Source organism: Labrus mixtus, chromosome 4, assembly GCF_963584025.1.
Source record: "Labrus mixtus chromosome 4, fLabMix1.1, whole genome shotgun sequence".
Taxonomy (NCBI): domain Eukaryota; kingdom Metazoa; phylum Chordata; class Actinopteri; order Labriformes; family Labridae; genus Labrus; species Labrus mixtus.
The window spans coordinates 8,795,106-8,814,440 of record NC_083615.1 but is presented as its reverse complement, the minus strand read 5'-3'; the positions used below and the strand labels follow the sequence as shown (position 1 = coordinate 8,814,440).

The 19,335-nt window shown below is 43.1% G+C and overlaps 3 protein-coding genes across 7 annotated transcripts in view; 2 read left to right on the top strand and 1 right to left on the bottom strand.

Annotated features, from left to right (window-relative positions):
* Window positions 1-525: 525 nt before the first annotated feature.
* Window positions 526-1,860, top strand: LOC132972675 (small integral membrane protein 29-like). Its single transcript, XM_061035679.1, has 5 exons — window positions 526-668; window positions 776-1,050; window positions 1,133-1,158; window positions 1,269-1,377; window positions 1,475-1,860. Exons 2-5 carry the CDS (start codon window positions 907-909, stop codon window positions 1,526-1,528), a joined length of 333 nt encoding a protein of 110 aa, XP_060891662.1. The 5' UTR covers window positions 526-668; window positions 776-906; the 3' UTR covers window positions 1,529-1,860.
* Window positions 1,861-2,615: 755 nt separating this feature from the next.
* bncr (bouncer) lies at window positions 2,616-4,236 on the top strand. Of its 4 annotated transcripts, none has more exons than XM_061035675.1 (2): window positions 2,616-3,025; window positions 3,607-4,236. In XM_061035675.1, exons 1-2 carry the CDS (start codon window positions 3,018-3,020, stop codon window positions 3,995-3,997), a joined length of 399 nt encoding a protein of 132 aa, XP_060891658.1. In that variant the 5' UTR covers window positions 2,616-3,017; the 3' UTR covers window positions 3,998-4,236. The 4 variants fall into 4 exon arrangements, with proteins under 4 accessions (XP_060891658.1, XP_060891660.1, XP_060891659.1 ...); XM_061035677.1 differs by lacking the exon at window positions 2,616-3,025 and adding an exon at window positions 3,048-3,218; XM_061035676.1 differs by lacking the exon at window positions 2,616-3,025 and adding an exon at window positions 3,048-3,222.
* A 307-nt stretch (window positions 4,237-4,543) lies between these two features.
* The window catches only part of reln (reelin), a 94,086-nt gene continuing 79,294 nt past the window's right edge, over window positions 4,544-19,335 (bottom strand). Inside the window, exons 38-64 of one of the 2 annotated variants that reach the window (XM_061035672.1) lie at window positions 19,099-19,281; window positions 18,802-18,970; window positions 18,579-18,684; window positions 18,244-18,470; window positions 17,910-18,133; window positions 17,436-17,586; window positions 17,057-17,315; window positions 16,660-16,909; window positions 16,174-16,342; window positions 15,804-15,944; window positions 15,377-15,554; window positions 14,470-14,663; window positions 14,111-14,361; window positions 13,576-13,730; window positions 13,255-13,469; window positions 12,887-13,064; window positions 12,586-12,761; window positions 12,388-12,494; window positions 12,008-12,250; window positions 11,738-11,913; window positions 11,567-11,640; window positions 11,150-11,311; window positions 10,861-11,018; window positions 10,512-10,737; window positions 10,161-10,358; window positions 9,458-9,556; window positions 4,544-5,958 (exon numbers count right to left, since the gene is read on the bottom strand). In XM_061035672.1, coding sequence (XP_060891655.1) covers window positions 5,862-5,958; window positions 9,458-9,556; window positions 10,161-10,358; window positions 10,512-10,737; window positions 10,861-11,018; window positions 11,150-11,311; window positions 11,567-11,640; window positions 11,738-11,913; window positions 12,008-12,250; window positions 12,388-12,494; window positions 12,586-12,761; window positions 12,887-13,064; window positions 13,255-13,469; window positions 13,576-13,730; window positions 14,111-14,361; window positions 14,470-14,663; window positions 15,377-15,554; window positions 15,804-15,944; window positions 16,174-16,342; window positions 16,660-16,909; window positions 17,057-17,315; window positions 17,436-17,586; window positions 17,910-18,133; window positions 18,244-18,470; window positions 18,579-18,684; window positions 18,802-18,970; window positions 19,099-19,281 — 4,766 coding nt within the window. In that variant the 3' untranslated portion in view covers window positions 4,544-5,861. The remainder of the gene's footprint in view (window positions 5,959-9,457; window positions 9,557-10,160; window positions 10,359-10,511; window positions 10,738-10,860; window positions 11,019-11,149; window positions 11,312-11,566; window positions 11,641-11,737; window positions 11,914-12,007; window positions 12,251-12,387; window positions 12,495-12,585; window positions 12,762-12,886; window positions 13,065-13,254; window positions 13,470-13,575; window positions 13,731-14,110; window positions 14,362-14,469; window positions 14,664-15,376; window positions 15,555-15,803; window positions 15,945-16,173; window positions 16,343-16,659; window positions 16,910-17,056; window positions 17,316-17,435; window positions 17,587-17,909; window positions 18,134-18,243; window positions 18,471-18,578; window positions 18,685-18,801; window positions 18,971-19,098; window positions 19,282-19,335) is intronic. The other variant, XM_061035673.1, reaches the window with a different exon arrangement.

The following is a 19,335-nucleotide window of genomic DNA, read 5'->3' as shown; positions in this document are numbered from 1 at the left end:
GTGAGGGACGTTCTCTTTGGGTCTCTTTTTTTGGCTACCCTTGAGATGAAGTGGTACCTCTTAACTCCTCATTGATTTGTACCAAACATGTTTGAGTTGATTTTTTTAATTTTAATAACAGAAACTCTCATCCTGCTTTCTTTAATAGTCAAACATATCATTGAGAATCTTTTGCCTTGAGAAATGTACAATAAAGGCTGCTCCTGCAGTTTGTCAATCACTTTGTCTGACACCTACCCTGCTGCAGCTGATTAAGACAACAAAAATAAACTATATTTAATAAGAGAACTACTTTATACTGACGGCCTTGTTTGCTTTTGTAGCTCATAGAGAGGCATCAATGATTATTTCTAGTCTGTTTAATAACCAGTACCAGTTTAATAACCAATAACCTTACTGAAGCTTTAAAATGATACTCACCATATTCCATTATGTAATTAACACTTCTGGGAAACCTTGAGGATATAAATACATTGGTTAAAATTTTTTTGCAATATAAGAAGACATCAATTCAGGTCAACCAAACAAAAGAGACTGCTTCATATCCACTCCTCGTGCAGGAATGTCATTGAGCAGGTTGAAGAATGCGTGTGTTTCTCATTGGAAGTGAAATGAAGGCAGCAGGACGGGAATATGTGTTTTTGCGTACTCTAGATATGGCACATGAGGTAAGAATAACCTAAATTACTTTTTTTTTTTTTTAGCTGAGGCCATTTTAAACAGAATCCATTTCTTTTTCCTCTTAAAGCATTTGGTTTGTGTTTAACTCTCACAGGAGATCCTTTGAGTTTACAAGGGGCTGAGACAGTCCACCGTGGCCCTTTAGAGGGAATGACACCATCAGCAGTCCACTGAATGTGTCACAGAGGTGTCAGCTGAGGTGAACTGTGCAGACGTGGGTCGGTGATGGAGGAGATCGGGCAGAGAGAATTGCATTTAAACCACACAACTGCTCACATTTCACCCCCGGATGCAAAACCTGGATTTCCTGGGTACTATGTACTCATCCCCTTTCTGCTACTCACGCTGACTGGATGTGTGGTGGCAATGGTAGGATCAGTTCTCTTTGTTGACTTTGCATGAACACACAATTGGTTTATCTTTAATATCTTGTCGTTGTGCTTCTCTGTAGGTTGTTTATATCAGAAGGAAAACTAGGTTAGTAATCTTTTTTGTTGCTCTATATATAAACGTGCCTAGCCTTGCCTCTTTACTTTTTGAACACAATTTTGATTTATTTTATTTTATTTTTTAACGTTTTGCTTCAGATTAGATGAGCTGCGTCACAGGCTGATTCCTCTGTACAGCTACGACCCTGCGGAGGAACAAGATGAGTGGGGGTATGAGGGCAAGGATGAGAATGATGAGGAGCTAGCTGTAAGCAAACCCCACAAACATTTACAACCTGATACAAAACCCTATTTCATATCCATATTTAATGCTAAAACTCATACAGATTGTGTTTTCTTTACAGGAACCTTTGTACAAGGAGGGAAAGCTTTATCTGTCACCTGACTACAGGACATGAACAGAAAACGGAGACGGCTGAAAGTTGTACTAATGTAGAGGAAAATATCCTCCTTTATATTTGGTGTACAAAGGAAAACAGTACAAAAGTATTGTCCTCTGTATAAAACAACATGGGGTGACATTCATCTACTTCTAGCATGACATCAAATCCTTTAATGTCCTATGCCATGATCTACATTGCCCACCAGATGGCGCTGTCATCCTGTCATTGTTGGGTTTTTCTTACTTCAGTTTGGACTTTTTTTGCTTTTAAGGGTGTAAGAGGTTTTGAAATACAAGGAAGGTGCTTTTTCTTGGACAATAAACCAAATGTTAAAATCAAAGCTAAAACTTTGAGTGTGTGTTTGCCGGCTAAAACAATCTATGAATTAGACTCAGAAGAGCTCAAAAGATACAGCTGTTCCTGCTTGGTAATCAGAGGAGTTTGCTGATGTTTGGAGGTTCCTCAGGTTGACTTCTTTTTTCACACGTAGAAAAATGGAATATCAAAGAAAGAGCAGGTGAACAACTACTATCTGACTGATGTTAACTTAAGATGTGAAAATGTGTTTCCAGTCTGTGTCAACTCTTTTCACTTTGTGTGTGTGGATTTACATTAGTCTGGATGTCCGTCCTCTTGGGCCATACTGGTTCCTGACCTCCATCATGTTGGCCACGGCTTTGCTCCTCCCTGCTCTGAGCCTGGACAGCCTGACGTGCTACTACTGTCCTCTGCAGCAGAAAGGAAAGCCCTGCCCCAACATCACGAGCCAGTGTCTGCCTCATCAGCGCTGCTCCAACTCAAGAGGCCGCTACGGGCCAGTCTACGTCCTGTCGGCTCAGGGCTGCGTGGACTCTGACCTCTGCAGCGCCCACGAAATGATCTCTCACCGGGGCGTGGAATACAACGTCAGCCACACCTGCTGCTGCAAAGACCGATGTAACAGCATGCCAAAGACTGACTCAAACCTGAAGATGCTACTGAGGATTATTGCAGATATCAAAGATCACACTAACATCACTTTTAATGGTTTAAGAGACGATTCATGTGCAATTTACACAAAACCAAGAAGCTCCACTATACCTGACACTGCATCATAGTTATTTGTAAGAGAGGCCTGTTAGCCAGAGGCACTTAACTGAGTCTTCACAAGGTGAAACACATCCAGACAAATGTTTTCATGTTTGTGATTTTCTGTATTTTTACTGAATTAATGTTTGAATAAGAAACAGTACATTGTGGTCAGTGGCTTATCTTGTTACATGTACGCTCCAGAGTGAACAAGGTGGACTTGTCAGCCATCCTCTTTCTTCTAAATAACTACCTAAATAAAAGCACCAGCATAAACCCCCCCACTCTGTGTAGATGCTTTGTGTAGACATTACAAGCAGGTGTGCAAGGAGGCGTGGCCTGTTCAGGAAGGTCTGGAGTCAGTAGTGAGTGTGGAGTTCGGCAGGAGAAGCTCTGAAAGGTTTTTTCCAGTTTTATTGAAGTTAAGATTTTAAAAATGCACAGGTAGGTTCCCATTGTACTGATTGTTTTGAAGTTGCATACTGATATTATTTCTGCCATTAACTTTGCTTTAACAGTGTTCAGCATTTTTAAGGAGACAATCAGTAGAGACCACCAACACCTGTGCTTCAGAGTTAAGGACGAGGCATTCACTTGCTGAATGTGTTTGTTTGGAAAAGAAGAAAAATATAAAACAGTCAGTAAGGGATGTTAATTAATGTTCTTGTTATATGGAGTACTACATGGCCTATAAAACTGTAGTTTAACATCTTTTGAGCCCCTGAAGGAGCTTTGTAAAATAAGAGATAATCCCTTAAATTGTGAATAAATCTTGGTTCTAAGAACAAAAATTATTAACAGTGTGCAATATAAACTTGTTTAAAGGATTTTGAAGATCATAATTAAGGCAAAAAAGGCCTAGATGTCAATAAGTTGCATTATGGGAAGTGTGGTATCCAGTGTTTCTTACTTCTACAGTGTCTGTCTTTGATGGTAGTGTGTTACTAAATGAATGATGTGCTCTTGAGGTTTGATTTATTAGATTTATTCAATCAAATTATCAACACACTCTCTTTAACCTGCAGGCTGAACACGTTGCTGCTTGTGCGTGTTGCTGTGTTGTGGTTCTACCTCCTCCTTCCCTCCCTGCTCTGTGACAACATGATGTGCTACTACAGCCCCGTCTTGGAGAAGGAGAAGAAGTTTGAGCTCATTGCGACTGTGTGCCCTCCTGACGAGCTGTGCTTCAAGGCCGACGGTCGCTATGGAAACCACAGCGCCCTGTCTGCCAGGGGCTGCATGGCGAAGAAGGACTGCGGCCAGGTGCACAAGCTCCGCCTCAAAGGAACCGTCTTCACCATGAGCTACAACTGCTGTAATGAGGCATACTGTAACTCCAGCCCAGGGATGGCAGCCACATCCCTCTACATCACAGTAACACTGATGACTTTACTTGTGATGGCCCGGGGCTTTTGAATTACAGACTCCTTTGAGTTCATGTCATTAGGAAAAATGTGTACCGAGTTTCCATACAACTGAGCAGAGCTCGAGCATCTCTGCAGCCTCAGCATGGAGCAATGCAGAGGGTCTGCAGTGGTTGCACACTCAGTACTAAGACACTGAGATGTGCAACAAGGAGATGCTGGAGAATCGACTTCGATTTTTAAATATACTGTATTTATATTTTAATATCATAAATAAACATATAAGTAAGAGATTGTATTCTCCTTTGGCCTGAATATTTTAAGCACTTTTCTCTCTCATGTCAACACACATACAAGATGGCTGGCATGTTCTTTGTCAATAAATCCTATAACAACTGATCCTACTACAGTAGGAGCTTGATATAACCTACCTCCTGTCTTTGTGGTATCAAAGAGCCACATTTATATAGCATTACTTCTCTTGATAACTAGAGTCTGCATTGCAGCTACAAATATGAATTTTGTTGACAAATGGAGTATATAAACACAAGGCTTATTGTTAAAAAGTGAAAGAGCAGCTCAAGCAATGTGTACAGTATGAGGTTTAGACAGTTCTTTATTTCCCTTTTATAAGGCTGCTGGGTCTCCCCATAGTGGATATACATATATATACAGGAGATTGCTATACTGGAGTTACACTGAAGGCAGAGGGTCCATATTACACAGACTTCAAAAAACAACACTAAGAGAACCTCACCTCCAGGTATCAGAAATCAGCAGAGAGAGAGAGAGAGAGAGAGAGATGGGAAGAGGGAAAACAGCACAAGGGGGAGATGATACAGTCAGAGAGCCTGACTCGACTGCCTAATAACTTAACACTAGAAAGTAACATACAGATTTCACGCACAGTGCATCTTAAATAGGTTAGGTGAAGAACCATTTACCATAAATATCTGTATTTTTCAAAAAAAACCAACATATATAAAAAATGATTAAAAAAATCATTGTTCAGTCTTTTGGGTATTTTTTTTTCTTATTTTCTCCTTTTCCCATCGCGCGAATCGTTCTTTGTTCCTTCTTCCAATGGGGGCCGGGCTTTGCAGGCCCCGCCCACAGCCATTCCGGATAAACAAAGGACAAGAAACATAACCCAGCATCCCCATCCCCTCCCCCCCTTAAAAGCATGTGAATTAGTAGAAAACGAACAAACAAATGAACTGAACACCACAGTCAACTCATCACAAAAAGAATCCACAGACACACAGAACAGCAAAAACACAGTACTCTTTTTTTTTTTTTTTTTTTTTTTTTTTTTTCGTTTTTTCAGCTTCATCATCGGTATTCCTCTTAATGGTCAGTATCAACATTGTGATCTTTCTCCTGGTGTACTGGTTGGCGGCAGTGGAGTGTTCCTCCTCCCAGCGGCTCAGTGGAACTAGGAGGCAACTTTCCAAATGGCTGGTCAGTTCAGCAGTGATATATTATCTCTCAATTTCACAGTGTGGTAGGAAAATGAGGATGAGTGGAGGGAGGGAGGGAGGAAGTGATAAGAGAGGTAAGCGAGAGGGAAGGGTTATCGGAGGTGGGAATCAGAAGAAACAATTAGCAAACAACAAGAAACTCCGACAGTCCAGGATAAAAAGTAAACAAAATGGCTGCTTTGCTCCTTTCTTCTGAGTTTCAGTCCCCCCCGACCCGTTCGGTTGGGTGAGCCTTGATTGGCTGGCGTAAACTGTTACGATGGCCCATGTTTGTGGCAGAGGGTAGGGAGAAATAGGTGAGGAAAGTCTGAGGCTTACAGGAATCCACTTGTGGATGGGACTCGACAGGACAATATGTCTTCAGGAGAGAGAGGACGAAAGTTGCGGGTTGATGTGTGATTGGCAGGTCAGAGGGCGAATCCCTTCTCGCTGGGTTCAGGCACGCTGTTGCAGTGCCCGCCTCTTGCGGCTGTAGTAGTGACGGCCGGCAGTCTGTCTGGCAAAGTTCATCATGTAGTTTTGTTTACGAGTGCTGAAGGAATAAAGATACAGTGAAAGAGGGGGAAAGAGGAGTTTGAACGTTAGTGACTAAGCAGAAGGGAACTCAAACTCCACTCATTGCCATGCACAAACTCTCTCCCATGCATGCAAACACACGAATGGTTGAATACAGCTTTCGCGCTCAGTCACTTCCAGGTTCATGCTGGCCTTTCTAATCATGTTTCAGCCATAACCTCAAACACTCAACCCTTGAAGATATGGTGGCACTACTCTACACAACTGGATTTGTTTACGTTCTGCACAAATGAGAGGTAGCTAGATGGTGAACATTGAAGTGGAAGTTGCTACATGTTTCCACGACCAAATGCCACAAGACAAAGACATGGGACACAGAGTCTACAGACATACTACCACGGAGGAAAACTCTGACACTGAGTGTTTGAGGTCAGAGATCAACAGCCATCACTGGGAGAAAAGAAAAGAACTAAAGAAACGTCATAAAAGTGCAGGGTTGGGATCAGAGAAGGGCTGTTTTCAAACTAAGAGACACAGAGAAAAGCCGCGGAGGATCGCTCTTGCTTAGCCTGTTCATTGCCTCTTCCATCCAGCAGGGCGGAGCCAGTGAGCCAGGAGTGCAGCCAGGGCAGGCAAGGGCCTCTGCAAAGCGGGGGGGGGGGATCAGGAGGGATTTGGGAGGGAGGTATGGTGCGTGTGCATGGTTGATGTCGAGGAGGTGGATATGTCAAGGTAGATGGAAGGGACGGCTGGTGAACTGCAAAGTGTTTGAGTGTGTGTGTGTGTGTGTGAGCTCGTTTGTTTTCTCTGATCCTTGGTTAGAAAGAAGAGGGGAGTGAGGAGTGAGCTCCTGACTCAGAGACATGGTGTTGTTGTCAACAGACAGACAGACAGCCATGAATGAAAAAGGGAATGGTGAGCTGTTGCAACAGTCGACCTGTTAAGCCATGCAAGGAGCTGGATGGAGAAGGTTAGTCAGATGAAAGTCTTCGGGAAAAAAAAGAGCCTTCATTTGAAATCGTGATGCAAGATGCCTGCATTGCAATTGATGTTGATACATGAAAGAAAAAAAAAAAATCTTCCAGTGCTTTGGCTGGATTCAAAATAAATGCAGGACCACAAACAGTTATCTTTTTCAGGTAGGGTTGAGCGGGTTAACCCGTGAGTAAGCCACTAAGTCAAAACACCGCAGTAGAGGTATAGTTTCAATAACAAAACAAACAGATATAAGTATAGTGATGGATTACATCACACATATACACACAAACACAGTGCCATTGACATTTGTATGTAATTTGCATGTCATTTATAATAAAAATGCCTCAGAGATCGTGTTGCAGGGGTTAAAATGTTGTTTTTGAATTGAGTGAAACCATTCTGTTTAACCCTCCATTAACTGTGTCACTGTGAACATTGCTTTGATTTCTTTGTTGGGAGATGTCTCATAAGGTCTGTGTGTAGGATCGTTTTATTGGAAAGCCTCCACCTTTACACCTTTTTGTTGACCTGCCTGGTGCTCGAGATATAAAGCACGGGCATGAATATGACTGTGGTGACGATGAGGAGGGCTGGGTGTGCCAGTGAGCGTGTTGGAGGGTTGTGCACAGTGTCTCAGGGAGAAGAAAGGGTTGGGAGGAAAGGGTGAGGGAGGGGGCTGCATCCAGGAAGAGGCGGAGAACTTACCTCACACTACAGCCATGCCAGAGGGAGCAGAATACAGAAGAGAGCAGAGGTTAGAGCGCGAGAGGGGAGAAGCAGGAGGAGGGGACTGCTGTCTCGCAGAAAGGTCTGAGGGGGTAGGAGCCCCGGCCTGGGGAGGCAGGGGCCCAAAGAGGGGAGAAAGGAGGAGAGAGGAGAGGCATAAGGAGAGTCAAAGTATTAAGGAAGATGAGATAGTGAGCAGGATGACAGAGAGAAAGAGGGAGAAAGAATGAATGAAAGAAGTGGAAAGAGAAGAAGAGATGGAAGAGATTTAGCAGCGAGACAGCAGAAATATGTAGTGAAGATGAAGGGTAAGTGAGATAACCACAGGCAGAAGTGGAGACAAAGAGCAAGAAATACAGTGGTAATCCATCCGTTGTGTGCCAGAATGGGAAGAGAAAAGGAGAAACAGGGGAAGAGCAGGTTTTGAGGAAGGAGGAAGACGGTGGTGATGAAGTAAGGTGGGTTCAATGCGGCACAAGCAGAGGAGGGAGTATGACCACATGACCAAACACGTAAAGCAGCAGGGAAGAGAGGCGTTAGGAGAAAAATAAAAAGAAAGGATTGAGCAGGAATAGAAGGGAAAGGAAGAATGTGTGAAGGAGTGGAGGAATTGGCGAACAGAGAGAAACAAACAACAGAGCAAAATGTGAGGATCACGGTCACTCTTTTCAGCAGACACTGTTGAAAACCGTGGCAGTGCGAGGGAGGGAGTGCGACAGGTCATGACTGCTTAGACCAGGGACAGCTCAGGTAAGGCATTAGTGTGTGTTTGTGTGTATGTGGCACTTTTTATTAGCTGCGAATGAATCATCAGATGTTATGTTGCTGTTGTAAGCAGCATTTGAAAAGCTTTTGTACATGTCTGAATGAACAATCAGCACCGACATGAGAGGGAATATTGCTCTGACCCACATCAACATGCAGAAAATGCTTAATGATATTGCAATGTCAAGAATAAGCTAGCTGCGTATGTTCATGATATCTTCAGTGCCCTGCAGAATCTCCAGCTTTGCCATTTGTATTAGAAAACTGGGATTATCTTCCCCATTGAATAAATGCATTCTAATGGTTTTAGACTAAAATGCAATAAAAATGTATCAGGTAAAAGAAGGAGCAGAGAAACGACTGGCAGGAGAGAATTACAGGAGAGTAGAACAGAGGCAATCATACATGTGAAGCAACTTTCACAGTTTCTTGTTTTGGAAATGGTATGATCTTGATTCAGCTCTGTGTCATGCCTTATAGTGGTCATTAGGGGCAGATTGGCAAAGTGTGATTGAATATGCTAAATTATGAATGGATGTCATACATCCAATGAGTGCTTTATTAGAGGATAAAATAGAAAGGTATTTAAAATGTTGGAATTTATGTTTTTTCAATAAAACCATATCTCAGACCATTGATACATTTTTAGCAGAAAAAGAGCTCAGCTGTGAGAGCTTTGGGTTCCACAAAACACTGAGAATACGATGCTCTGACAACAAGGGATAATCTGTGGTACACAGAACAAACATCCACAAACAGATCCCTTTACAGCAAAGCTCACTCATCTAGTTCTCTGCAGACACTAGACGCTACAATGAGCTATTGTAAAAGCTGCTTAGAGGTTGGTTGTAAGTGGCAGGCGGCACACCGATATGAGCTTTTAGTGTATGTATGTGTATGCTGCATCTCCGTATTTGTGTGGAGTTAAGGGGATGTTTGTTTTCCAGGTGAGGCTGAGGCAGAGGTTCAGACAGGGGCAGATCAGGGCTCTTTTTGGGGGCCAGTCTGGGGGGGGGCCATAGGCTGGCTTGGAATTGGGTACTCACAGAACTACTTCCACATGGTCCAGCGCCCACTGGTCATGTCCTGCACCTTCATGGCGTGGCTGCCACCACCGCAGCATCACCCCTTTAACCCTTGCCTCTCTAGAGAGACCATGGAGACATTGTGGGATCAGTCAGGGTCAGATATGACATGGTCATTTGGTTTAAGTACATTTAAAACAGCATTATGAAGATTGTTTTGACAGTACCAGTGTCAGTACTGTCTGTTTCATTTAAGCAGTCAGTATAATAAGTATAAAAAAAGTATAACTAATGGCTTTATTAGCGACTAATGAATTATTTAGTGGTCAGTCAAAATATAAGAGCCACTCCTGTTTCTAAGGTGTGAAAACTCTTTGTGGCCACTGATTATCCTTCAGCTATATGACTCCTAGTGCATCCTTTTAGTAAGTCATATTAGCTCAAACTCAAATAGACTCCACTTATTGACTAACCCTCTTAAAACAGCTACAGAGCATCTGGACCAACACTGATTAATTGAAATCACTTATGGTTATAAATGCAGATGTACTACAATGTTGTAAACACTTATTTATGACTTATTAGCAACCGCAGCAACACTGCAACACTTGAATTAAATATTAGTTAAAGGTGAATAATCATGAATAAAGCCATTAGTCACATAAAACCCAGAGTATTTATGCTTTATGAGAAAATGTTCTGGTTCAAACTGAGCATCACTTACAATGGGATGTTGTAGGACACTCTCTGTGCCTTTATGAAGTCTTTGGGCTGGTGCTGGGCGATGACATGCCAGCTGACTCCATTGTTGACACTGTATTGCAGCAGCACAGCCCGGTCGACTGTGTCAGCCTGATCCAGTGCTATGTTACAGCTGTCTGTTTGTGCAACGCTGCCAATCTGCAGCACAAACATGATCTTACTGCAGCGAGACGGACAAGATAGGGAAAAAAGAGAAGTTTAGAGAGAGACAATATAAAGACTCATCAGGTGGAGGAAATAAGATAATTTAGTTATGAAGCAGGGAGGTGTAGGTTGACATTATTAGTGATTGTACAGTATGTTTTGGTTGTACCTGTACCTGGCTCGAGTGAGGTCCAGCGGTTTTGTAACTGCCTGCCTCATCTTACAGCCATTGAAGTAGAGTGAGTCTCCGTGGGCATGCGGTGACAGCTGCCCACAGCCGCTGCCCACTCCACCACCTTGGATTAACTGCCAGCTCTCTTGAGAAACACTGCCTGACTCAAAGTTGTCCTTGATTGAGCTGGGCAGGTCGCTGCTGGAGAGGGAGCAGTCATCACCTGTTGATGTGAAAGGGAAGAAACTCTCAGATTTTTTTTTGCTTTAGATTAAATCAATTTGGCACATATCTTAGAAAACTCAAAAACATGTGTTTGTCTGAATATAAGCTGTTTGAGGCCCACCATGGTGTCCCTCATCACAGATGCAGACCACTCCGCTTGTACAGTAGCCATGACCGCTGCAGAGCCCTGGACAGGCCTCCCCGATGTAAACATTGTCCACTCCCCAGCTCTGTCGCTCTCCCGTCCCCTCCTTTTGAATCCAGCGGAACTGGGTAGCTCTGGAAATACACAGCTGATTCTTACATTGCTTCAATAAAAGGCAACAGAGTGATCCATGTGTCTTATTCTGCATATGGCCCAGCGTGATGACATTATTTGAGGGAAGGTAAAAAAATGTGTGTGATCCTACCCTGAGGAGACATGGTCTGGCAGCTGGACTGTGACCCTGGTCCATGTTGAGCTGTTGACCGGACTGTAGATTGTGGATTCGTGGAATTGGAAGGGAGAGCAGCCTACGTTGTTGACTGAGGAGGGGAGGCACTCTGACTGTACCAACTGCCATGAGTCTGACCTAAAGGGTGAGAGTAAAAGCTTAAAAATGTCCATGTCAGAAATCTAGTAGAAGTTAGAATGGTTAAATTGTGGATGTAGTTTCAGGTTTTTTAGTGGCAGACAAAAGTAATTACCTGACTTTTAGCACTGACATTTTGAATTATGTGTATTGTCAAAAATGTCTAATTCCACAATAGCTGAGAGTTTTTCCGTCTTTTTAGAACTCTTATATAGTAATCTCCATATTATTGAAGCCTTTCCTTGGCATTCTTACCTTGCATCCTTCCTGTACTGCAGCAGGACCGAATGCTGGTCTTCACAGGTGTCTGTCTCACAACCGACAACGATCTGCATCAACGAGAAAGGTTAACACTTAGAACTAACGAACTGATGTTAAAGACAATAGACAATACAACAGATTTTTGGCTCTCTTGCTGTATTTTACCTTAAACTGGAGAATATAACCAGGCTGCACAATGAGCTCTCGGGTGGCCAGAATATTGTGTGTCCTGTCTTGGTTCTTATTTGGCCAGTACAAGTGGAAAGAGGGGTTTCCACAGAAGCCGGCTGTGCGCACAGCGTTAGGATAGAAACTCCAGCTTTCCTCATGAGAAACACCTTCTGGTCAAATGCAAGAAGAGTCCCAAATATTAATTTATGTGTAGTGTCAGGTGAGTTGTCAGGCTCCGATTACATATCCCACAAAAATACTCACCATCATCAAATGTGTCAAGCAGAGTGGGGGGGTTGATGTCTGACCCTCCCACCAAGATGTTGTCGATGGCCCACTGAGCTCTTTCCAGGCTGGGGGTGGCAAGGCCAGAGGAAATTGTAAATGGTTGCCACCAGCGCAGACGAGTAGCATTTGTCAGGGCTCCCTCTGGAAGGACGATATAATCTCTCCTCACAGACACATATTTAAGATAGTCCATCTCATGCAGCAGTGTCCAGGACACACCTGAGGAGCAGATGTCAACAGAATGAGCAGGAAAAACAGAAACAAAGAGAGGTAATCAGAAGTAGATAACACTATAAACTGATGATAATGAAAATGTAAATTTAAATGTAATCTAGGCATGCATGTTGTTACTTTACCTCCATCAGTGGAGTAGTCTAGCAGCACTCCCTCTTTACGACAAGTTGGACGATGGCACATTGTCACATTATCTTCACTTCCAATCCTGGCCCAGTACTCCACAAACCTTTGTGCAAAAACACAGTTCAAATGCACTTAAAGTAACACATCATTTGAAGACCCAATTTACACATCTATCACTGAGGTTAATTACTGACTTTGCTCCGCGGAGGTCCAGATCAGCAGTGACAGCCTGTCTGGCATCAGCCCCTCCAAAGTACAGGGCTGTCCCTTCTACCAACACACCACAATCTGTACAGGGTCTACCACCCTCCAGCACCTGCCACTGAGGGCCTGCTGCCCCCTCCCAGTCAAAACGCTCCTTCAGAGATGCCTACAGAAAAAAGACACACATACTTCAATCACATATAAACTTGGATGGATAAATTCAACTGAAGTTTATTATTCTGATCTGGTTTTACAAAAATAGTTTTTTTTAACTGACAGAAACAACCCCACCTTAAGTGCAGTACTGGCATAGCAGTTTGGTCCAGTGAATCCTGGATCACAGAGACAGCGCTGATCCAGACAATCTCCATGCCCCCCACAGTGGCTGTCACAAGCTGGTCCGATGTAAAAGTTCTCCACTCCCCACTCAATGTCTGAGTGCTGCTGATAAAACCGGAACCGCACCGCTCTGTGGAAAAAAACAGAAGGGGTTAGTCAAACAACATGCACTCTCATTTCATGATTTATATGACAATGATTTTAATTATTCAAGTGACGCCAACAATTTGATCTACAGTATCTATAATTTAATTAAAATAAAATATGAAACAGCACTGTTTGTTTTGCAAAAGAGTGAAGGACGAGGTGTGTTAACTCACTTGTCGGCCAGGCTGTCAGGCAGCAGAAAGACTGCTCTCTTCCAGCCTTCAGCAGGGAAGAAGACTGACGGCTGTGACACCTGACCTCCACAGCGGGGGTCTGCAGGAAGGCACTGAGGCACCAGGTACTTCCAGGTCACTCCAAAGTCCATGGAATACTGCACATGAACTTGACGGTCTGCATGTCGCTCAGGTACACTGCAGCCTACTGAAATCTACATCAGCATACAGATTTTCATGAGGTTATTTCACCCTGATTGCAACACAATCATTTTCACAGACTAATTATTGTAGATCTGCCATTTTTAACTCTTGCGTTACCTTAAACTGCATGACCCAGCCCTTGTCAGGGATGATATCATGTGTGACGGCATACACCTCTCTCCCATCTGCATTGCCACACACCATGACTCCATCAGGGGAGCTGCAAAAACGCTGCACCGAGCAGTCGTCAGAGAACAACCAATGATCGCTCACTGTTGAGAAAGAAATAGACACAAAAAATGTGACACTTATGAGAGCAAGATGTTCTGGTAGAAAAGGTACAAGGACTTATTTATACAGGTGAAACCTGAGATATTATGTTGATGATGTAAAACTATTTTTAATTAATGGTTTTCTCTTTCATTCTAACTTCATAACTAAAACTAAGACAGTAAAACTAAGTACATATTGCAAGTGTAAACACAAAATACACGCCTTAAAACGTCATAATTCATATTAAAATATTGCCATATACTGCAATACTCAAAATCCTACCACGTCTTGTGATTATTACTGTATTAGCAGATTTTTGCCAGTACACAGCCCTTCTGTTTCCTGGTCTAATTTAATTGAGGCAGGGATTCAGGTATACCTATGGGCGTTTCCTCCTGCTCATTCAGCTGCCCTATTCTTCCTGATGTCTCATCAGCAGGAGCTCTCTCATGGTTTGGCAGAGCCAACCCTCCAAATGTGTCAGATATCTGAGCTCTCGGGTCCGAGCCTGCAATGAGGACATTATCCAGAGCCCAATCACTGTGGTCTAGTCCCTCATGTTGTGGCTGCCACCAGCGCACACGCACTCCTTCCTGGCGGGCAGCAGGGGGCAGCAGTACATTCACAAACCTGAATGCAGACAAAAACATGTAAGAAGTCTCAGATATCTCGCATCACTCTTTTGTCAGTTTTTTGGAAGTAGTAACAACCATGTGTTGATAGTTAAATAAAACTCACCCGGGCTTGGTGTACAGATCATAGAAGATCTCTGTCAGAAGATGCCAGTTGATTCCTCCATTCAGACTGTACTCCAGAAGCACACCCTGGTTACGGTTGCTCGGTGGGATCATGCAGCCATACATGAAGTAGAACTGGATGAACTCAGCGTTGGTCAAGTTCAGGTCAACTGTCACCAGCTGACGGCTGCAACTCTGTGCATAGACAAATAGAGAAATCAGGCAACATCAAGCTCTTCCTGCCTCATTTTTTATTCTGTGTTTGCAGAATTATCTACTTAGATGCATCACCTTTAAAAAAAAAAAAACAGTTTAAAAGTTTCAGAGATTAAGTGGTGTGCTATTTTTTCCTAAAGAGATATACAGAAACATTACCAAAACAAAAACTGACAGATGATTCAACAAAGTTCAAGCCAGAGTATTTTATTATGAAACCGCTAAAGCTAGATTCAAACAAACACTCCCTTGAGGTTCTTCTGTCCAAGTCAGTCCATCAATACGCATCCATTCAGAACAGGGAAAACCAAAGCCAATTACTTTGAGTTTTTTTGTATCAAATAGATAACAGTAATACTCATACACATCGACCAGATACGGTCACATCTGTTGACCTTCTTTATATCCAGCACACAACAGTGTTTTTGTATTCTTTAACCCCTACAGAGCACGAGTCTAAGGGTTAATGCAAAGCTTATGTTCATAAAAGAAAAAGGTCATGACCCAGTGGAAAACAATTGAGCTTTTAAATATATCAATGCATAGAGTTAACACCATGGGGGATATGTAACAAATATTTTTAATCAGACAGGTTCAAAAGAAAAAAAGATGTTCTAAGTAACAATAAAAAAACACGGAATATGGATAAATAAACATAAACAATCAAACAACGAGGGTAGATGTATATTTACCCCACTAAAGTGCAGAGCAGCTCCAGAGGCCACCGCTCCACACACGGTGCTGAGTTTGCCACCGGTGAGGATGTGCCAGTGGCTGAGCGAGGGAGCTCGACTGAAGCTGTCCTTCAGCTGGGAGGGGAGAGGAACCACAGGCTCATCACAGTACTCCCCACCCCACTCTGGGTCACACCTAGGCAGGATGGTCGAGACAAATCCAATAATCAGATTCAAGAGTTTACTGACTTATATATTGAAACACAAAGATGGGTAAAGATCCTCTATGTGATCGAACAAAAACATTTTCCACATACATCATTTTGTAAGCACATAGAGAAAATCACAGAGCAAAACAAACATAAAATGTTATTAAAAAAAATCCCACCTTTAATACAGACGTTCCCTTTAAAATGTAATGTACAGTATCTATGAGACTACTTACACGCAGGAGCTCTGTTGACAGCGTCCGTGTCCAGAGCACATGTCTGGGCAGCCGTCTCCAATGTAGAGATTATCCAGAGCCCAGGTCTGCTGCTTATCAAAGGGAGCCTGCTGGAACCAACGGAACCTTGTGGCCGGAGACCTGAGGACGTAATTAAAGTCACAAATACATTTCACAAGTTCAGGTATGAAGGTTAAAATAAATAACTTAGGAAGAATCACTGTAAATCCAGCCATGGGAATATCTGTCTATCTATCTAATGTAACCTAAATGTGTTTGCAAAATGGCAGCAACATTGCTAATGGAAAAAATAAAAATATACTGCAGAAGTTTGCCCTTATGTCTGTGTAATGTATAGATCAGTTCTGACCTGGCATATGATGGGATAGGCAGGGTAACACGGCCCCACTTATTATAAGTGTCAGAAACCAGCAGCCTCTGCAGGGTGTAGGAGGTGCAGTCAGGGCTTGTTGGTAGACAGTCTCTGACCACAGGCTGCCAGGACAGACCCAGATCCAGAGAGTACTCTAACTCTACAGCTGCAGAAGAAAGGAGACACACATAACATTTCTACATCATGTATACTCAAGAAACATGCACAAACTTCTCCCAACATAGACAGCTCGACATACTACATTTGTTCAATGGAATGTGAGGAATCTTTTACACATCTTGATTGAGGCCTGGAAATAGATCATTTTTGCCTGTAAAACATTTTAACTGGTATTTTGGTCTGTTGCATTGAAAAATGTATTTAAAAGAAATAAATAAGCACATTAATTGATAATGAAGCAATGTTGAGTTGCAGCATTCAGTATTTACTAATAAACTTGTATTCCTAGCTTTAAATGCTTACAGTAGCAGGAGTTTGTGACAGAGCAGGAAGCAGAGAAGTCAAACTGGATGAAGGCATCTTGACCCAAACTGATGTCAGTAGTAACAGCATAGCGAGTGTTGGACTTCTCAATGAATGCGAAAGCAGGCCCATCAGAGCCACAGACAGGCATCCTGGTTCCTCCAGGGTGAAGGAGCCACGAGCGCCCATCTATGGAGGAGAAATCATCTTCCAAAGGCCCCCAGCCACTGGCACTGCCACCTACCACCACCTAGAGAAGAAAGATACATATTTGTGAGCTAATGTGATGAAGGACAAACTAAATTCAAATGAGATTTGTAAAAGAGATTTAGTTATTCAATGGAAATTATTATAAGACTTTTAGATGGATGAATGGTGGGATGGAGCCTGACTGTACCTGGTCAATGACCCATGGGCTATAAAAGTGGCCGTTCTCAGAGGGCTGCCACCAGCGCAGGCGAGTGGATGACGTGCGGGCACGCAGAGGGATCTCCAGGGCCACCAGACGAGCTTGATTACTGCTGTTGCTGAAGAGGAATTCCTGAAGGATGCCCCAGGTAAGACCTCCATCAACAGAGAACTGAAGCAAAACTGGCTGAGAGCGAGGGTCTGGAGCCGCCTTACCACAGCCCAGGCGTAGGAAGAACTGAACAAACCTGCAGAAGATTGCAATTAAGATATGAGATTATGGCTACTAGATGTAAATTCAACATCAGAAACATATTGATGGTGTATAAGTTAGTTAGCGCCTTTCAGTATTATTGGGCTGCAACTACCTGGCATTTGACAGGTCCATGTCATTGGTGACCAACATGCGCAGGCCGTCCTCACTGAAGAACAAATGGTTCCCGCTTGACATAATACCACACTTTCTGGATGGTTTACCACCGCTCAGTAGTCTAAAGCGCTCAGAATCCACAGCTCCCCCTACAGAGACAACAAGTACACAAACACAGACATCGTAAGCAACTTAAATGTAAACACATTATTGCTGAGAAAAACATCAGCATTGTTAGAGACTGGAAAGAAAGCAGAAATAAGGCACACAGTTGCAATATTGTAATCAGAAGGTCTTGAAAGACATATGGTTCTGAAGGACATCCTGGTCTTTATTGTTAGGAAATAACATAAAACAAACTCTTAGAGCATGAAGAGAATCATAAATGTGAAATAAAGAAAGAATTAATCCTAAATCTCCCACAGCAGGCATCGACAGACTATTTCCCTTGTGTGCAACTCGGTTCATGTACCTTCAAAGTCTTCCTTGAGGAAGTCTGGGTTGGGGGTGTCAGGAACAGAGCAGTCAGATCCAGAGAAGCCAGGGTCACATATACAGTGGGTTCCACCAACACAGGCCCCGTGACCATTACACATGTCTTGACACTGAGGACCAATGTAGATGTTGTCTAATGCCCATGTTGGAGGGTTAGAGCCAGTTGAAAAGAAACCCTGATACCAACGAAACCTCACTGAGCTGTAGGGATGCCAAAACACAAGGATTAGAGTGTAAAATAGATGTTATGATATTAAAATAATATCTGATTGGATTTTTGCTTCTGCTCTTAAGATGTAACCCTTCCTTACCCGCAGAGGCGAAGCTTGCCAAAGTGAATGACTTCCCTCCTCCAGCCCTGAGTTGTACCAGGGAAATAGATGCTGGCAGGATGGAGCTCTGTGGAGCACAGCGAGGAGGGCTGGGGTCCCCCGGCACACAGGGGCACCAAAAGGTGCCACGTAGCACCAAAGTCACGGGAAAACTCGAGACGTACTGGATGAGCAGATGAGCTCTCAGCTGTGCAGCCCACATTAATCTAGAGATAAACAAGTGTGCACAATTGCAGCAGAGATGATGAGCCATGGTTTCTGTTTTGAACAAGTAAGTTAGTATTAAGATGCTGAAGTCATCAAAGGTTGGTTACCTCAAACTGGATGATAGTGTTCTCATTTACGTCAATGTCCCTGGTGGTAATGGAGTGCTCTCCAAGCTCGCTGGAGACAAACACCATGGCTGACTCATCCTCCTCCCTGCATCACACACACACAGCTTTAGTTAATGTTAAAAAAAGCATTTTGAAAATTTTATCACCATTGGGCACATAAATAATATAAAACCACAAACACTGTCAAGTCACTGTTTCTTACAGTCCAGTCTTCTGGTAGGGACAGTAGAGGCCAGTATTTCCTCCAGGGAAGAACAGCCAGTTGGACTCATTGGGGCCATCTTCAAAGCTGTCTATCACCACTGGTGTGTTGTGTAAAGAGCTGCCATCAATGATGAGATCATCTATTACCCACACCTCCTCCTTCTTACCTAAAGGGAGGAATAATGTGAAGTTTATAAATAATAATGTAGAGAGGTAGAAATGACTGTTGGGGAAAACAGCTAAAGATTTGCAGAGCACAATAATGAATGTGTGACCACAGTTTGTATCCACGCACCACTGTTGTAAGGCTGCCAGAGCCTGAATCGGGTGGCGTTGGTCTGAGCGCTGGCTGGCAGCGGTAGGTGGAGAAACAGAGTGTCAGTGGAAGCTGGGAAGTAAAACTCATCCAACATCAGCCAGCTGATTCCTCCATTCACTGAGTACTGCAGCAGCACTGAATGGGAGCGCTCTGGGACACCTAGGAAAGCCATTAAAAACATCTATTAAAACAACAACCTGTAGACATTTTTAA